At 46.3% G+C, this 17,624-nt stretch overlaps 1 protein-coding gene across 2 annotated transcripts in view; it reads left to right on the top strand.

Moving 5' to 3' along the window:
- Positions 1–17,624, top strand: part of THBS2 (thrombospondin 2) — a 1,059,287-nt gene that overhangs the window by 655,748 nt on the left and 385,915 nt on the right. For both annotated transcript variants that reach the window (XM_073551863.1, XM_073551862.1), the window contains exons 15-16: positions 3,149–3,308; positions 3,591–3,709. In XM_073551863.1, the coding sequence (XP_073407964.1) occupies positions 3,149–3,308; positions 3,591–3,709 (279 nt within the window). The remainder of the gene's footprint in view (positions 1–3,148; positions 3,309–3,590; positions 3,710–17,624) is intronic.

A 17,624-nucleotide genomic window follows, 5' to 3' on the forward strand; every position in this document is an offset into this window, starting at 1 on the left:
GAAGGCAATTGCCCTGACTTCCAAACCGGGGATTCCTTTAAGAGAGCCTGGGGTCAGAACCAGAACGCTGAGTGGAATTGCCCCAACTTCCATACCGGGGATCCCTTTAAGAGAGGCCTGGCGTCAGAACCAGAGTGCTTAGTGGAACGGTCCTAACTTCCATACCGGGGATCCCTTTAAGAGAGGCCTGGCGTCAGAACCAGAGTGCTTAGTGGAACGGTCCTAACTTCCATACCGGGGATCCCTTTAAGAGAGGCCTGGCGTCAGAACCAGAGCACTGAGTGGATTTGCCCTGACTTCCATACCAATGATCCCTTTAATAGAAGCCTGGGGTGAGAATCAGAGCGCTGAGGGATTTACCATAACTTCCATACCGGAGATCCCTTTAAGAGAGGCCTGGGGTCAGTACCAAAGCGCAGAGTGGATTTGCCCTAACTTCCATACCAGGGATCCCTTTAAGAGGGGCCTTGGGTCAGAACCAGAGCGCTGAGTGGATTTGTCCTAACTTCCATACCAGGGATCCATTTAAGAGAGCCTGGGATCAGAACCAGAGCGCTGAGTGGATTTGCCCTGATTTGCATACCAATGATCCCTTTAATAGAACCCTGGGGTCAGAATCAGAGCGCTGAGGGAAACCCGATGCCTAATAGCATGTTTAATGGCTGTGTGCATAGGGGAGCGGCACCAGAACTCTCTGGAATCAGGGTGCACCTGTCTAATGTGTCCCTGGCCAATTACCAAGCGTTCTCTAGTATAGTATAGTGGTAGCTGCCTGAGCAAAGTTTTAACTCAGTTAGTGTCTTGCTACTGAGTTAGCCAGGTCCTGTCCTATGTTTCGCCTTCTCTGGAGGCTTTATTCCTAGTCTCTGTACCTTGCCTTGTACCTCCATCTGCCCTCCAGGAGGCAGAATATCCTAATCCCTGTACCATAGTTTCTAGCCTTGTCTTGTACCTGTCTTGCCGCCCTCCAGGAGGCAAAATATCCTGGTGTCTGTGCTATTGCTCCTAACCTTGCCTTGTACCTGTGTATACCCTGGTCCCTGTGTCCTTGGTCCTGTACATTGTCTCGCATGGTTACATAGTCTGAACTCTGTCCTACCTCTGTCAGTCTCCTTGTCTATGGCTTCTTTCCTTGCTGCGTCTTTCCTTGTGTCCTCTGTCTGCTTGTGCTCTGCACTCTTGCGGCTCTGCTTGTGCTCCACACTCTTGCGGCTCTGCCCTGTGTCTCAGCCGTGCCTGCCTGCCCTGTGTCTCAGCCATGCCTGCCTGCCCTGTGTCTCAGCCGTGCCTGCCTGCCCTGTGTCTCAGCCGTGCCTGCCTGCCCTGTGTCTCAGCCGTGCCTGCCGTGCTCACCTGCCTGCCTGTCAGTCACACCTGTCCAAGTGTCCAATCCCCAAGTGGGATCAGCAGCCCCAGCCAGACACCACCCTGGAGTGACACCTTGCAGCTACCTGCCGCACAAGCCTGACCTTACCATCAGAGGCTCCAGTGAAGACCGAGTTACCTGCATTAGTTACGCCCCTTCTAGGGTAGTCTGGTTTGTGACACATTGGGGCCACAACCCCCTCGCTCACGCCAACCAGCCAAGATGCCAGCGTGACACATATATTTTTTCTTAATGTCCAATAATATGAGTTTGGTATTAACCTTGAAAGCGCTGCCAATATCTATGAATGATATTGCTGTGGACGGTGTGTTTGATACCTGAGTCCTACAATTCTCTTTATCAGTGTTATTGCTATCCTGATGTTTTATGCTAGGTTTGTATATTTTTTTAATAAACTTTGTTATAATTGATTTTGGACAATATTTCTCCATCTCTTTTGTGGATTTAGTATAAATGCGAGTGTCCTTTATTACTTTGGCACTTTTTACATCTAGGCATAGTGCCTTATCTAGTGCTGTACTATGTACTCTGTTCTATGAATTCTGTTGATACCTGGATACTGTATATCCACCCCTTTTCATATCAATAGGGGGAGAAATGCAATACCCGGCCTATTCAATTAACTGAGCTGTGCAACCTCGCAAATTAGCAGTTCTGCTAGCACCGAGAACAGTTGACTAGCGGGGGGTGCTTGGTGTTACACCTCCCATTGATCAGACATTCATGACCTATCCTAGGGAAAGGATAGTTCATCAGTGTTAAAATCCCAGACATCCCTTTTAAGGAGGTTTCACATTGAGTTATGTTGTCCTTTATGCTGCCAAAGTTCCCTTTTTTAAAACTTAAATGTGTCCATAAGTCCCCATTCTCCTGATGGTGACACACTTTTGGCCTCTTACAGGCTGGTATACATCAACATATCTTTGCTATGGTCTCTAAAATAGCAGTCTGCTGCATTTTTCCATACTGAATCATCCATTTTTTTTTTTATCAGTGTCAGCTCATAGGCAACAGAAGCTTCTTCATGCCTATACAGTAGCAGCTGTGCCAACATTTAACTCCAGCAAACACTGAAAACCACATTATTAACAGACACTTGTTTAAATTGATACAGAAGAGAATTAGAAGTTGTTTGGTCGAATCAAAATTCTCCTTTAATGTCAAATAAGCTGAGCATATTTTTTTTATTTAATGACTCAGAAAATAAAATGTTTTTCTCTGCAGTCATTGTGGTAATCTGTATGTAAATATTGTTTAAACATGTAAAGCAGTTTAATTGGAAGATGTGGCTGCAGGGAGAATAAAGTTATTTTCTCCTTGCAGCTTCTTGCTTTGAGTCATCAGGCGACACTGAGACTGTACATAGTCAGGGTTCAGTAAATGGTGAGCTGTAATCATGCGCCCTGCACCTTGACGGTCTTCTTGCGCTGCAGCATTTATGCAAAGCAGGCTATCAGTCAATGACAAAAAAGCAGCTGATGGGAAAATTACCTCATTTTGTTGTCTGCAGCCTCACTTCCATTTAGAATACAGACAGGTTTAAAACGGTATTTACCTGTAGATTACCACTACTGCTGCAATAAAATATTTTTTTTTTCTTGGTGACATTACCTTTAATACCAATTTTTTAATAAATAAAGTTTATATTGAAAGTGTATGACAGTGATGATGGTGTGATATAGCAATGACAGATATGTGTATTAATATCAGTGACATACCTTCTTTGTTTTCTTATGTTGAAAACTTTTTTTTATTTTGCAGGATAATTGCCCTCTTCTTTTTAACCCTCGTCAGTTTGACTATGACAAGGATGAAGTAGGAGATAGATGTGATAACTGCCCTTATGTGCACAACCTTGCCCAGATAGATACTGATAATAATGGGGAGGGAGATGCTTGTGCTATAGACATTGATGGAGATGGTATGTCCCTCTTATTTTAACTTTAAATTTTGACATGTTGTATACTTAAAAGTAGTATATATTGTTTCAAGAAGATGTTTTCAATATTGTAAGGCTCATATGGCTCAGTTATTTTTTTCCTGTAAGGTACAATATGACATCAACAATTTTACTCTATAATAATAATAATGCATATACTTACTATATGTAATATATCTGATATGTCATAATTTAAGATGATTTAAATGCTCTCGTATTCCTGAATGTTAAAAGCTAATTAATAATCCGTTTGTATTTCTGCAGAAATCTTAAATGAGCTGGATAATTGTCCATATGTATACAACACAGACCAAATGGATACAGATAAAGATGGAGTGGGTGACCAATGTGATAACTGTCCTTTGATGCATAATCCTGACCAGGTATGTTGTAAAAAATTTAGAAAACAAGAGATTCTATTCTCTATCACGTTTTTAGATGGATGCCGTAATATTATGTATGTGTATGTATATCTGTAATGTAGGGTAGGGCCTACTACCGTATATACTCGTGTATAAGCTGACCCCCCTACTTTTGCCACAAAAAATTGGGAAAACTTAAGCCTAGGGTTAATGGTGGTCCAAGAAGATGCTCCATTGATAAAAACCCCCCACATGCTGCTGCACAAGGGTTAAAGCTGGCCCAAGAAGATGCTCCATAAATACCCCCATATGCTGCTGCACAAGGGTTAATGCTGCCCCATAAGATGCTCCATAAATACCCCCATATGCTGCTGCACCAGGGTTAATGCTGCTCCATAAGATGTTCCATAAATACCCCCATATGCTGCTGCACAAGGGTTAATGCTGGCCCAAGAAGATGCTCTATAATACCCCCCATATGCTGCTGCACAAGGGTTAATGCTGCCCCATAAGATGCTCCATAAATGCCCAACATATGCGGCTGCACAAGGGTTAATTCTGCCCCATAAGATGCTCCATAAATACCCCCATATACTGGTGCACAAGGGTTAATGCTGCCCCATAAGATGCTCCATAAATACCCCCATAATATGCTGCTGCACAAGGGTTAATGCTGCCCCATAAGATGCTCCATAAATACCCCCATAATATGCTGCTGCACAAGGGTTAATGCTGCCCCATAAGATGCTCCATAATTACCCCCATATGCTGCTGCACAAGGGTTAATGCTGCTCCATAAGATGTTCCATAAATACCCCCATATGCTGCTGCACAAGGGTTAATGCTGGCCCAAGAAGATGCTCTATAATACCCCCCATATGCTGCTGCACAAGGGTTAATGCTGCCCCATAAGATGCTCCATAAATGCCCAACATATGCGGCTGCACAGGGGTTAATGCTGCCCCATAAGATGCTCCAAAAATAACCCCATAATATGCTGCTGCACAAGGGTTAATGCTGCGCCTTAAAATGCTCCATAAATACCCCCATATGCTGCTGCACAAGGGTTAATGCTGCCCCATAAGATGCTCCATAAATACCACCCATAATATGCTGCTGCACAAAGGTTAATGCTGCCCCATAAGATGCTCCATAAATACCCCCATAATATGCTGCTGCACAAAGGTTAATGCTGCCCCATAAGATGCTCCATAAATACCCCCATAATATACTGCTGCACAAGGGTTAATGCTGCCCCATAAATACCCCTTATTTGCTGCTGCCGCTTCTGCTGCAATAAAAAAACGACATACTCACTTCTCCATCGCTGGGGGCCAGGTGCTGGTGTCCTGAGTCCCCGGCACTGACTATATATACCGGTCCCTGTTCCATCGCCGTTCACTGCTGTGTCTCCCGGGTCTCTGCAGAGACTTTCAGCAGAGGGCGCACACTGACTACGTCATCGCGCCCTCTGCCGTCACAGCAGGACGACCCGGAGACACAGCAGTGGAACCGGGACAGGTGAATATTACTCTGCCCCGTCATACTCACCCCCTCCTGGCGCACGGTTTTCTCTGCAGTGGCAGCACCTGCTTCTCCCTCTGTTGTCTGCTTCCTGTATTCAGCTGGTCATGTGGAACCGCTCATTAAACTCATAAATATGCGCATATTCATGAGTTTAATGAGCAGTACCACATGATCGCTGAACGCAGGAAGCAGGCGGCAGAGGGAGAAGCAGGGGCTGCAGAGACGTGCCAGGAGGGGGTAAGTATGGTATCTGACCCCCCGGTATATGACTCTCATATAAGCTGAGAGGGGGACTTTCAGCCCAAAAAAATGGGCTGGAAATATCAGCTTATACACGACTATATACGGTATATGTGTTGGGGAACACTCGCTTGGCAGTGGATTAACGTAGTCAGGCACAGGTTTTTCACACGAAAGAGTCCATTTTGGTTTATTTAAGCGCCATAAACCGTGCCGTGAGCCAGGTTGCACATCTACGGCTTACACATAGTCCATTACTTTAATACATAAGCTTTACCAAGCATTCACTAGTCACGCCTGACTTTCTCCAGTCACCGTGTGACCACACAGTTCAATAACGGACCTTTGCCAGTGCACACAGTTCTTTCCCCATGCCTGGGGTTACCTCTCAGGAGCTCCTGCTCCACAGACTGACCTCCTGTCAGTCCTGGTTCCTGGGGAAGCTGCCGAACTGGGATCACCGTCCTTGCGTGCAGTGCACTACCAACAGTCCAGATCCTCAGATGGAAGGTAGCCCCCCCAAACGCAGTGCCTTCACAGACTCCGCAAACACACGTGGCCTGTCCAGGTGCTATTCAGGACATTCGTCCAACACCCAAACCAGCAGGTCCAATGTCTCACCACGTGCTCCAGGAATCCGATCCTACTCCCAGGATCTTCCAACACAGATGTTCCAGGACCTTGCACCCTGAACCATTCAGGTACACACACTCTCTGACCATGTGACCAGACCTCAGTCACATTATATGGTTGTAACCACTCCCAAGGATGGGCGGTGCATGTGTGGTTAGTCAATTTCTGCCCAGCTCTCTGACTAACCGTATAAACCCCCTTTATAAGTAAACACAACAAACACTTGTGGAACTATAAGTCCCAGCACAACCATATCATTTTGGGCATACAGCGCAGAGAACCTCTGCAACACATTCCAGCCATTTACAATAATGCTAGTCCCTAATTCACCATCATAATTATGCCTCCAAGCGCATCCTGAAGTGCACACACAGTGCCCCTAGCTGTAACAGAGGTTACTGCATCACGATATATATAAAAACGAGTGTATGTGTGTGTATCAACGATGATGTCATAATGGTTGCCATGGCGACGATGTCATAATAGGTTGTAATGGTCACGGTTATGTCATAATGGTTGCCATGGTGACAATGTCATAATAGGTTGCCATGTCGACGATGATGTCAGAATGGTTGCCATGGCGAAGATGATGTCATAATGGGTATATGGGCACGGAACTATGGGATGGAGGATGTGTAATGGTTATATAGACACGCAACTATGGGATGGATCATATGTATGATGGGAATATGGGCACAGGACTATGGGATGGAGGATGTGTGATGGGTATATGGGCACGGGACTATGGGATGGCGGAAATGTATGATGGGTATATGGGGACGGACTATGGGATGGAGGATATGTATGATGGGTATATAGGCACGGGACTATGGGATGGAGGTTGTGTGATGGGTATATGGGCACGGGACTATGGGATGGCGGATGTGTATGATGGGTATATGGGCATGGACTATGGGATGGAGGATATGTAAGATGGGTACATGGGCACTGGACTATGGGATGGAGGATAATCATTATAATTTGTTATAACCAACCACAGTTAGTTACTATGCCCGGGCAACGCCAGGCTTTTCAGCTATAATATATATATAGTTAGTGCAAAGCTTTTCCATTTAGTAGTTTTAGTTTAATCCAGACATTATCTGTGGAATGTAGAACTACTCTGAACTGTTCCTCTAGGCTGAATACTTGAAAATTGAGAAAGTCAATGGCAGTTATTCATACCCAGAGGCTTTTGTTTGGGCAAGACAGTTCACTGTGAAATTCAGAGCCTCACATGTCTCTCACGATGCCTTGTATTTAAACTTAAGGCCCCGTCTCACATAGCGAGATCGCGAGCGAGATCGCTGAAATGTCACTGATTTTGTGACGCAACAGCGATCTCGCCAGCGATCTCGTTACACGTGACACATAGCGACGACTGCCCCCCCCGCTAGATATCACTGATCTTGCTCGAATGTCCTGGGTCATTTTTTCAGCATCCCGCTGGCCAGCATGCATCGCTGTGTTTGACGCCAACGAGCGACCTCGTTGGCGACGCAGAACTCAGGGATGCAGGCTGGAATCGTTCAGAATAGCTGCTGTGTGACAACGCACCAGCGAACCTTACCCGGTCGTATCGTTGTCGGGATCGCTGGTGCGTCGCTGAAGAGATCTGCCTGTTTGGCAGCTTACTAGCAACCATGTAGTGACACACCAGCGATCCCTACCAGGTCGTATCATTGTCTTGATCGCTGGAGCGTCGCTATGTGAAACGGGACCCTTAGGCTGGTTTCACACTAGCTATCATGCGCATGCTCATTGCTCCCCTATCTTTAACATGGCGGGCGCATGGTATAGCGCTTGTACGCGTTCATGTGCATTTTCGTGCGCTGCGTTTTTTCCAGGTGTGCGCCCAGGCGCGCCAGACGCAGCATGTTGCATTTTTCTTTGCGCCCAACTGCTGCCAAAAAACTTATGCGCACGTAAGCGCACGGAATGCGAAAAAAAACAATATTACAGTCTATGGGATCGCATGCTTGCGCTAGGACATGCGCGTGCATGCGTTTAAAATCGCATGCGTTTTTAGAGTTAACATGGCGACAAACTGGTTAAATCGCATGCGCAAAAAAACAGCAAACGCATGTGACCAATAGAAGCGCTACTGCAGCGCGAAACGGCTGTCATCATTTCCACTCCTGCTCCCATCCTCCCTATGCTGATGTTTTAAAGTATTGGAATACAGAAGTTTTTTAACCGGTGAGTGCCATCCGTTTTTTTTTTTTTGCAAACGCATATAAAACGCTTAATGCGTTTTTTGTATGCGTTTGTAATGCGCATGAGGCGCAGTGCAAAAAAAAACACTAGTGTGAAAGTAGCCTTACTCTAGTATAAAGCACACATAACTGTTATGCTTCAGAAATCTCCATTTAATCAAAAAGCAGTTGGGGTAGAGTGAAGAAAAATTGAATGTACATTCTATCTATGACTGTGACGTTGAGGAGCAGACAACGTCCAAGAGTGGACCCTCTGGGTCGCGGATCTGGAGCCCCTGGGCCGAGCGCACCAGGTGATGACCGACCCCTATACAGGGATCGTTAGGGGCAGGACCGCAGAGGTCAGAACCGCGACAGCCGGTACCAAGAGGGGTGGCTCACAGGAGACACGGGTGAGTATATCGGAAGAATGGTACTGGGTACCAGGAACACCAAGAGTATACACGGAAGTGCGCTAACTACAGATAGTGCGAGACAGGTAGCACGTATGGCGTATAGCGAGTAATACGTCCAGAGGTAAACAAAGTAGGACGCGTGCCAGGAGCACGACAGAGTACAGAATGGAGCAGCAGTCATGCCAGGAGGTGTTACAGAGCACAGGAACAGAGTGAGTACCAGGAGGCACGACTGAGCAAGGGACAGAGGACAGGATACTAGAGTGTGCCAAGGAGGCACAACTGAGCATGAAGCAATGTGAAAGTTCAGAGCGAGTGCTAGGAGCACAATAGAATACCAGATAGAGCTGAGGACCTGAGAACAGCGCACAGCCAGGCTGGGACAAAGCAGACCCAGCAAGGAAGCACAACAATAATCAGGCACCTCCCATAGGGTAAGGTAGCCTGATATAGCACATGACCATGACAGGTTCCGGGTCAGATCCTAACCAGAAAGCACATGACCACTACAGCTTCCGGGTCAGGTCCTCCGTTACAATAGAGAGGACCGACCCGGGGGCAGCACAGACAGGAGCGCGCAAACGTGACATGGAGGAGGAGCCCTGGGGACGAGAGCTGCGCATGCGCACCCGACGGGAGCCCCTGAGGGACCGCCGTACCAGAGGGAGTGACGTCGGGACCGAAGCTCTGCCTCCTGGTGAGCGCGGCATAACAATGACTAAGGGCTGATAACCAGAAACACGAAAGAATGTTACTCTGTTTTTATCCATTTGTGGATATATCTACATGTTTTTATGATGTTGTGAAATAAAGAATTGTTTTATATTATTCAGCTGTGTGATCCCACAAATTTTTTCTTCCTCTCATTGTTTTTTGCCTTTTTATGGTGTTCACTAAAGGAGTTAACTAGTAGGACAGGTTTATAGGTCGGGTCGTTACAGACGTGGCGATACCAAATGTGTACTTTTATTGTTTAGATTTTTTTCCATTCAAATATTCATTTAGTGATAGAATAAATATAGATTTTTTTATTAATATTTTTTAACCCCTTCATGACCCAGCCTATTATGACCTTAATGACCTGGCCATTTTTTGCAATTTTGACCAGTGTCCCTTTATGAGGTAATAACTCAGGAACTCTTCAACGCATCCTAGCGATTCTGAGACTGTTGTTTCATGACATATTGGGCTTCATGTTAGTGGTAAATTTAGGTCGATAATTTTTGCGTTTATTTGTGAAAAAAATGGAAATTTGGCAAAAATTTAGAAAATTTCGCAATTTTAAAATTTTTAATTTTTATTCTGTTAAACCAGAGAGTTATGTGACACAAAATAGTTAATAAATAACATTTCCCACATGTCTACTTTACATCAGCACAACTTTGGAAACAATTTTTTTTTGTTATGAAGTTATAAGGGTTAAAAGTTGACCAGCGATTCCTCATTTTTACAGCAAAATTTACAAAACCATTTTTTTAGGGACCACCTCACATTTGAAGTCACTTTGAGGGGTCTATATGGCAGAAAATACCCAAAAGTGACACCAATCTAAAAACTGCACCCCTCAAGCTACTCAAAACTACATTCAAGAAGATTATTAACCCTTCAGTTGCTTCACAGGAACTAAAGCAACGTGGAAGGAAAACATGGACATTTAAATTTTTCCAACAAAAGTTTTCTTTTAGCATCAATTTTTTTCATTTTCACATGGGTATCAGGACAAAATGGATCCTAAAATTTGTTGGACAATTTCTCCTGAGTACATTGATACTTCATATGTGGTCATAAACCACTGTTTGGGCGCACGGCAGGGCTCAGAAGGGAAGGAGCGCCATTTGACTTTTTGAATGGAAAATATGCTGGAATATTTAGCGGTTGCCATGTCACGTTTGGAGAGTCCCTGTGTGCCTAAACATTGGATCTCCCACACAAGTGACCCCATTTTGGAAACTAGACCCTCCAAGGAACTTATCTAGATGCATAGTGAGCACTTTGAACCCCCAGGTGCTTCACAAATTGATCCGTAAAAAAAAAAGTACTTTTTTATTACAAAAATGTTATTTTAGCCTCAGTTTTTTCATTTTCACATGGGCAACAGCATAAATTGGATCCTAAAATTTGTTGGGCAATTTCTCCTGAGTACACCAATACCTCATATGTTGCCATAAACCACTGTTTGGGCACACGGCAGGGCCCGGAAGAGAAGGAGCGCCATTTGACTTTTTGAATGGAAAATTAACTCCAATCGTTAGCGGACACCATGTTGTGTTTGGAGAGCCCCTGTGTGCCTAAACATTGGAGCTCCCCCACAAGTGACCCCATTTTGGGAATTAGACCCCCCAAGGAGATTATCTAGATGTGTCGTGAGCACTTTGAACCCCCAAGTGTTTCACAGAAGTTTATAACGCAGAGCAGTGAAAATAAAAAATCATTTTTTTTCCTCAAAAATGATTTTTTAGCCCTCTATTTTTTATTTTCACAAGGCTAACAAGAGAAATTGGACCAAAAAAGTTGTTATGCAATTTGTCCTGAGTACACCGATACCCCATATGTGAGAGGAACCACTGTTTGGGCGCATGGGAGAGCTCAGAAGGGAAGGAGTGCCATTTTGGAATGCAGACTTTGATGGAATATTCTGCGGGCGTCATGTTGCATTTGCAGAGCCCCTGATGTGCATAAACAGTAGAAAGCCCCCACAAATGACCCCATTTTGGAAACTAGACCCCCAAGCAGCTTATCTAGATGTGTAGCAAGCACTTTGAACCCCCAAGTGCTTCACAGAAGTTTATAAACGCAGAGCCATGAAAATAAAAAATTTTCCTCAAAAATGATTTTTTTAGCCCGCTATTTTTTATTTTCCCAAGGATAACAGTATAAATTGGACCCCAAAAGTTGTCCAGTTTGTCCTGAGTACGCTGGTACCCCATATGTGGGGAGAACCACTGTTTGGGTGCACGGCAGGGATCAGAAGGGAAGGAGCGCCATTTGACTTTTTGAATGAAAATTAGCTCCAATCGTTAGCGGAAACCATTTCGTGTTTGGAGAGCCCCTGTGTGCCTAAACTTTCAGTGACCCCGGTCACCCGACCCACAGGGGGGCTATTAATTCATGACAACACATAGGCATCATGGGTCCGATTGGCACCGACTTTCATGACGCCTACGTGGCGTCAAAGGTCGGTAAGGGGTTAAATTTTTTTTACTATCTTTACAATTATTTAATTTTTTTTTTTTTTACTTCATTCCAACTTTTACACTTTGTCCCACTATGGGACACTCATTTTTTGCAGGCTGATCGCTTCTATAGCATGCAGATGAAGCAGCAGCTGCATGCTACAGAAGCTGTCAGCTCTGCACTCAGTACACACTGACTTGAGAGACTTCACACTGCGGGGTCTCTGCTCCTGGAAGGCTGGGATCATGTTCGATCACAGTATTCCAGGGGTTAAAGTGCAGGGAGTGGTCTGTAACCGCTCCTGGCACTTAGTGCCAGGTATCAGCTGTGAGGATCAGCTGACACCAGACCGCGATCGGCCGCACTCCACTCGTGTGCACGGCCGATCGCTGAGATGTACTATACCGTCCATGGCTGAACAGGATTAATTTTAAAATGAGGACTGGTGCCTGCACTGGAGTATTAGCCCAGGCAATTTTGATTATGAAATGAGGCCTGGTGCCTGGACCAGAGTTTTAGCCAAACCCATTTTGATTATAACATGAGGCACGGTGCCTGCACCAAAGTATTTGCCAAAACCATTTTGATTATTGTTGGAATATTTTTGGTGCAACAACTCCATTTTTGTTTGAGTGTTCAGTTGCTAGATTTGTATGCTGTTCGTAAAGTTAGAACAAAAAAAACTTCTCAGAGGCTCAAACAGGAAGAGCATGTGACTGTATTTCCTGTTTTTCTGTGTCTGTGTATGAGAGAAGCAGCCTGCTGTAGATGATGCACAGCTAGAGATACACAAATTTCTAATCTATTAAGCTTATCAAATATTGTTCCATTTTGTTCCTGAATAAAAAGCTCTGTTGTCACACCCTTGGAGAGTATCCTGAGACCAGCACAGTAACAATCAGCAGAGATGTAGAGACTGATGAAAATTCTGTATCGCTCAAATTCCATGAATTTACACCAGTTATTCAATCTAAGAAGCAAGAACAAGAATCTCAATCACCAAACCCAGATACCGAAAAGGAAAACACTGAAGTGTGGATAAGCTCTGAAGCCTCCATGGAAGACACAGAAGAACCAAGTCAACCTCCAGTCAGGAGATCAGAAAGGGCAAAACAAAGGTATCCCAGCTAGACGCCTTTCTTATATGGTCAGAACACTTCCTGAACTAGAGCCACAGTCATGGCAAGAGATGCAAAAACTGCCTGTTCACAAGAAGCAGAAGTGGATAAATGCCGAAAGGAGAAGATCATCTGCTACCCAGCAATGAGAGTTACAGACAAGGTTTGGGAGCTCTTCTGTAGATTACAACCATAACTTGTCCGGATATCATAGCCACAATCGGAATTCTCTTCCAACGTGTAAGCAAGCCATGCCAAAGAGACTAAATGCAATTAAGAGAACTCTTCAATATCTTAAAGAAATTCAAAGGCTAAATCTTAAGATATCTGCATCAGGATATCCCAATCTCAGAGGTTATGTAGATGCAGAGTGGGCTGGAGATTCAAGTGATCGGAAATCAACAAGTGGTTACTAGTGATGAGCGAACGTGTTCGCCACTACTTGTTACTCGCCCAAGTATTGGTGTGCTTGTTGTACTCGGCGAGCAGCGAGCATTTCCGGGATAGCTCGGCGCGAACTCGTGTCTCCACCCAGCAATTTTGGCGGACTTTAGAGACCCAATCACGCTGCAGGGATTGTCTGCCAGGCTATGAAACGCCACAGCCATCTTTGTTGTGGTCATGCAGTGATTGGCTGGCCGCACAGCATCATCAGGGGTATAAGAGACCGGGTGTCGCCATCCTTGTCACCGTCACCTCCGGAATCAGAGTAGGGATAGCTGCAGCCCATATAGGGTCGGAATTGGTGCTTTATTAGTTAGTGTGGGGTCTAGCATGCTATATCCTCACATCCAGCTAAACCCACAGTCCTTCTAAGGACTAATTACGAAGTATATAGGTTCCAGCTATAGGCAGGCGGGGTAGCGTATGTCACTGTAAACACATCAGTGCAAGGCCTGCAGGCACTGTATGTGTGTATATACAGCATTGCATACATCAAGAGGGTCCATTATCTTCCTGTTTTCTGGTGCTGCTGCTGCTACCTGTGGGCTATATTATCCGTATCTAGCTAGTCCCAGGTGATATAGGGTCAGAATTGGTGCTTTATAAGTGTTGGTTCTAGCATCCTATATCCTCACATCCAGCTAAACCCACAGTCCATCTAAGGACTATTAACGGAGTATATAGGCAGGGCCAGCGTTATGGGCAGACAGACCAGGCAGCTGCCTAGGGCCCCTGCTCCTCCAGGGGCCCCCAGCCAGCGGCACATCACACAGCCGCTATGGGGCCCCTAAGAGGCAGGGGGGTCCGCCTGCCCCCAGCGCCAACTCCCGCCACCACTGCCACACTGAAAGAGGCAGTGATGGAGGAGAGAGCGTCAGCTGATGCTCCCTCTCCCATCATTCCCCGCTCTGCCTCTGACACAGCGGGGGCGCGATGATGTCATCGCGCTCTCACTGTGTGCCAGACAGAGCTGGAGGAGACAGGAGCAGCCAGCAGCGCGGCCACGAGGAGAAGGTGAGGAGTGTTTTTTTTTTTTAAAATCAGTGTGAGTACTGGACTGTGGGGCCACTCTGGGGGGACTATATACCATGCTGGGCTGTATTACACCATTCTGGTGGGGCTATATATCATGCTGGGCTGTATCATACCATGCAGGGGGGGCTATATACCATGCTGGGCCGTATTATACCATTCTGGGGGGGCTATATACCATGCTGAGCTGTATTACACATTTCTGGGGGGGCTATGTACCATGCTGGGTTGTATTATACCAGGCTGGGCTGTATTATACCATTCTGGGGGGGCTATATACCATGCTGGGCTGTATTATACCGTGATGGGCTGTATTATACCATTTTGGGGGGGCTATATACCATGCTGGGCTGTATTATACCGTGCTGGGCTGTATTATACCTTTCTGGGGGGGGCTACATACAATTCTGGGCTGTATTATACCTTGCTGGGCTGTATTATACCATTCTGGGGGGGCTATATACCATGCTGGGCTGTATTATACCCTGCTGGGTTGTATTAAACCATTCTGGGGGGTTATATACCATGCTGGGCTGTATTATACCATGCTGGGCTGTATTATACCATTCTGGGGGGCTATATACCATGCTGGGCTGTATTATACCATTTTGGGGGGATATATACCATGCTGGGCTGTATTATACCCTTCTGGGGGGGCTATATACCATGCTGGGCTGTGTTATACCATGCTAGTGTCAGAGACACCGCACTACACTCGCTCACAGAGCCAGTGCGCGTGTCCTGAGTACAGAAACAGTGCTAAAAGATACCTGTGGAGCAGGTCAGCAGAGGTGACAATGCGTGCTTCAAACTATTAGTGTCAGGGTCCAGTCAGCGCTGGAAAGTAAAGAGGCACAGGACCTGCGGACACTGAAGTTAGCAAGCTGGCACAGGACCTATGGTCAGGTGACTGCAAGGGGGCGGGGCTTAGCATCCTGCTTTCAGATATGACAGGACACCATACAACAACTCAGAGTCAGGCAAAACGGAGGTCACAACAGTATGCGCAAGCGAGGCACAGGAGGGACAAACAGACGGGTAGTCAGACAAAGCCAAAGGTCATACACAAGAGGGCGACGTGGTACCAAGGGGACGAGCAGAGAGAAGTCGGGTCACAAGCAGAGAGTCATACACGAGAGGTAGCGCAGTACAAGAGGGGCAGGCAGAACTCGTAACAGGGACAGAACCGGATCAAAACCAAACAAGTAAGCAAGATATCAGGCACAAGGCACACGTACTCACAAAGTCAACTAACTCAGCCGAGGGCAAGAGTATAACTGACACCGGACCTAGGTCCAGTGAGCATTAAATAGCCGGCCTCTGCCAGAGAGAGGCGGAACAATTAACCCCCAGTCTGATCAGGACGGGCCAAAGCGAAACCTCGTCCTGGATCATGACAGTACCCTCCTCTCAATGGGAGGCCACCAGACCCCTAGGTCTCTCAGGGTACTTGGCGTGAAAGGCCCGTACCAACCGATCCGCATGGACCGATCGAGCAGGAACCCACGACCGTTCTTCAGGACCGTAGCCTTTCCAATGTATTAGATATTGAAGGGCACGACGGACCAACCTAGAGTTGACGATTCGTTCCACCTCGTACTCCGACTGCCCGTCTACCAAAACCGGTGGTGGGGAAGCTGATGATCCCTCCCCACCGGACCTCACAGGTTTCAAAAGGGCCATATGGAAAACATTTGGGATCCGCAGAGATGGCGGGAGCCGCAACCGAAAAGCCACCGGGTTAACTGCTTCGGTAATTACATAGGGACCTATAAACTTCCAAGCTTCGCAGAGGGGACCTTGAGCCTTATATTCTTGGTGGACAACCATACCTTATCCCCAATCTGAAATACAGGTCCTGCGGATCGTTTTTTGTCCGCAAAAAAATTAAATTTGTCCTGGGCCTTCGTAATGTTACTCTGGACCTCCCGCCATACCTCCCCCAACCGCTGGATCGTCTCATCCGCCCCAGGATACCCAGAATTCAAACGGGAAAATTCTCCAAAATGAGGATGAAACCCATAATTACAGAAAAGGGGAGATGTACCTGTAGACTGGTTAATGCGGTTGTTAAATGCAAACTCGGCCAACGGTAACACAGAACACCAATCATCCTGTCGGGCTGAGGTCAAGCAATGCAAAATTTGCTCCAGAGATTGATTGGTCCGCTCGGTCTGCCCATTATTCTCAGGATGATAAGCAGATGAAAAGGACAGACCAATACCCAACCTCTTGCAAAAAGCCCTCCAAAATCTGGAAACAAATTGCACTCCTCTATCAGACACCACATTTAAGGGTACCCCATGCAACTGCACCACATGCTCAACGAACAATCTGGACAACGTTTCCACATTAGGTAGAGCTGCCAAAGGTACAAAATGTGCCTGCTTACTAAACCTGTCCACCACAACCCAAACGACGGTATTACCCTTGGAGGGGAGAAGGTTGGTGATGAAATCCATGGACAAATGAGTCCATGGTCTCTCAGGAATTGGATTTTGCATGGGCACAAACATCACAAGCAGACACATATTCCCCAACATCAGAGGCTAAAGCAGACCACAGAATACTCTAGCAATGGCCTTCCGGGTAGCTGAGATCCCTGGATGTCCACCCAGAACTGAGTCATGGAACTCCCGGAGGACCTTGAGGCGAAACTGAGCTGGCATGAAAAGCTTATCCACCGGCTTAGTCGGAGGTGCCAGAGACTGAGCCTCCTGAATCTCCTGTTCCAACATATTAGAAATATCTGCCACCACCACCCCAGGCTGAAGAATGGAGAACGGAGGTTCCGGGAGGGACACCAGATCTAGACTGCGCGACAAGGCTTCCGCTCTGACATTTTTAGATCCTGGCCGAAAAGTGATCGAGAAATTGAACCGGGAAAAAAAAGTGACCATCTAGCCTGTCTGGGAGTCAACCTTTTAGCTGACTCAATGTAAGCTAGGTTTTTGTGGTCCATAATTACTGTTATAGGATGGACAGCCCCCTCCAAAAAATGCCTCCATTCTTCAAAGGCCAACTTTACGGCCAGAAGTTCTGAATTCCCCACATCATAGTTTTCCTTCGCAGGGGAGAACTTCTTTGAGAAAAAGGCGCAAGGTCTCAAATTGGTCAAAGTGGCGGGTCCCTGGGACAATACCGCCCCCACCCCCAC

This window comes from Dendrobates tinctorius, unplaced genomic scaffold, assembly GCF_039654945.1.
Source record: "Dendrobates tinctorius isolate UK_male_01 unplaced genomic scaffold, ASM3965494v1 ptg000181l, whole genome shotgun sequence".
Taxonomy (NCBI): Eukaryota; Metazoa; Chordata; class Amphibia; order Anura; family Dendrobatidae; genus Dendrobates; species Dendrobates tinctorius.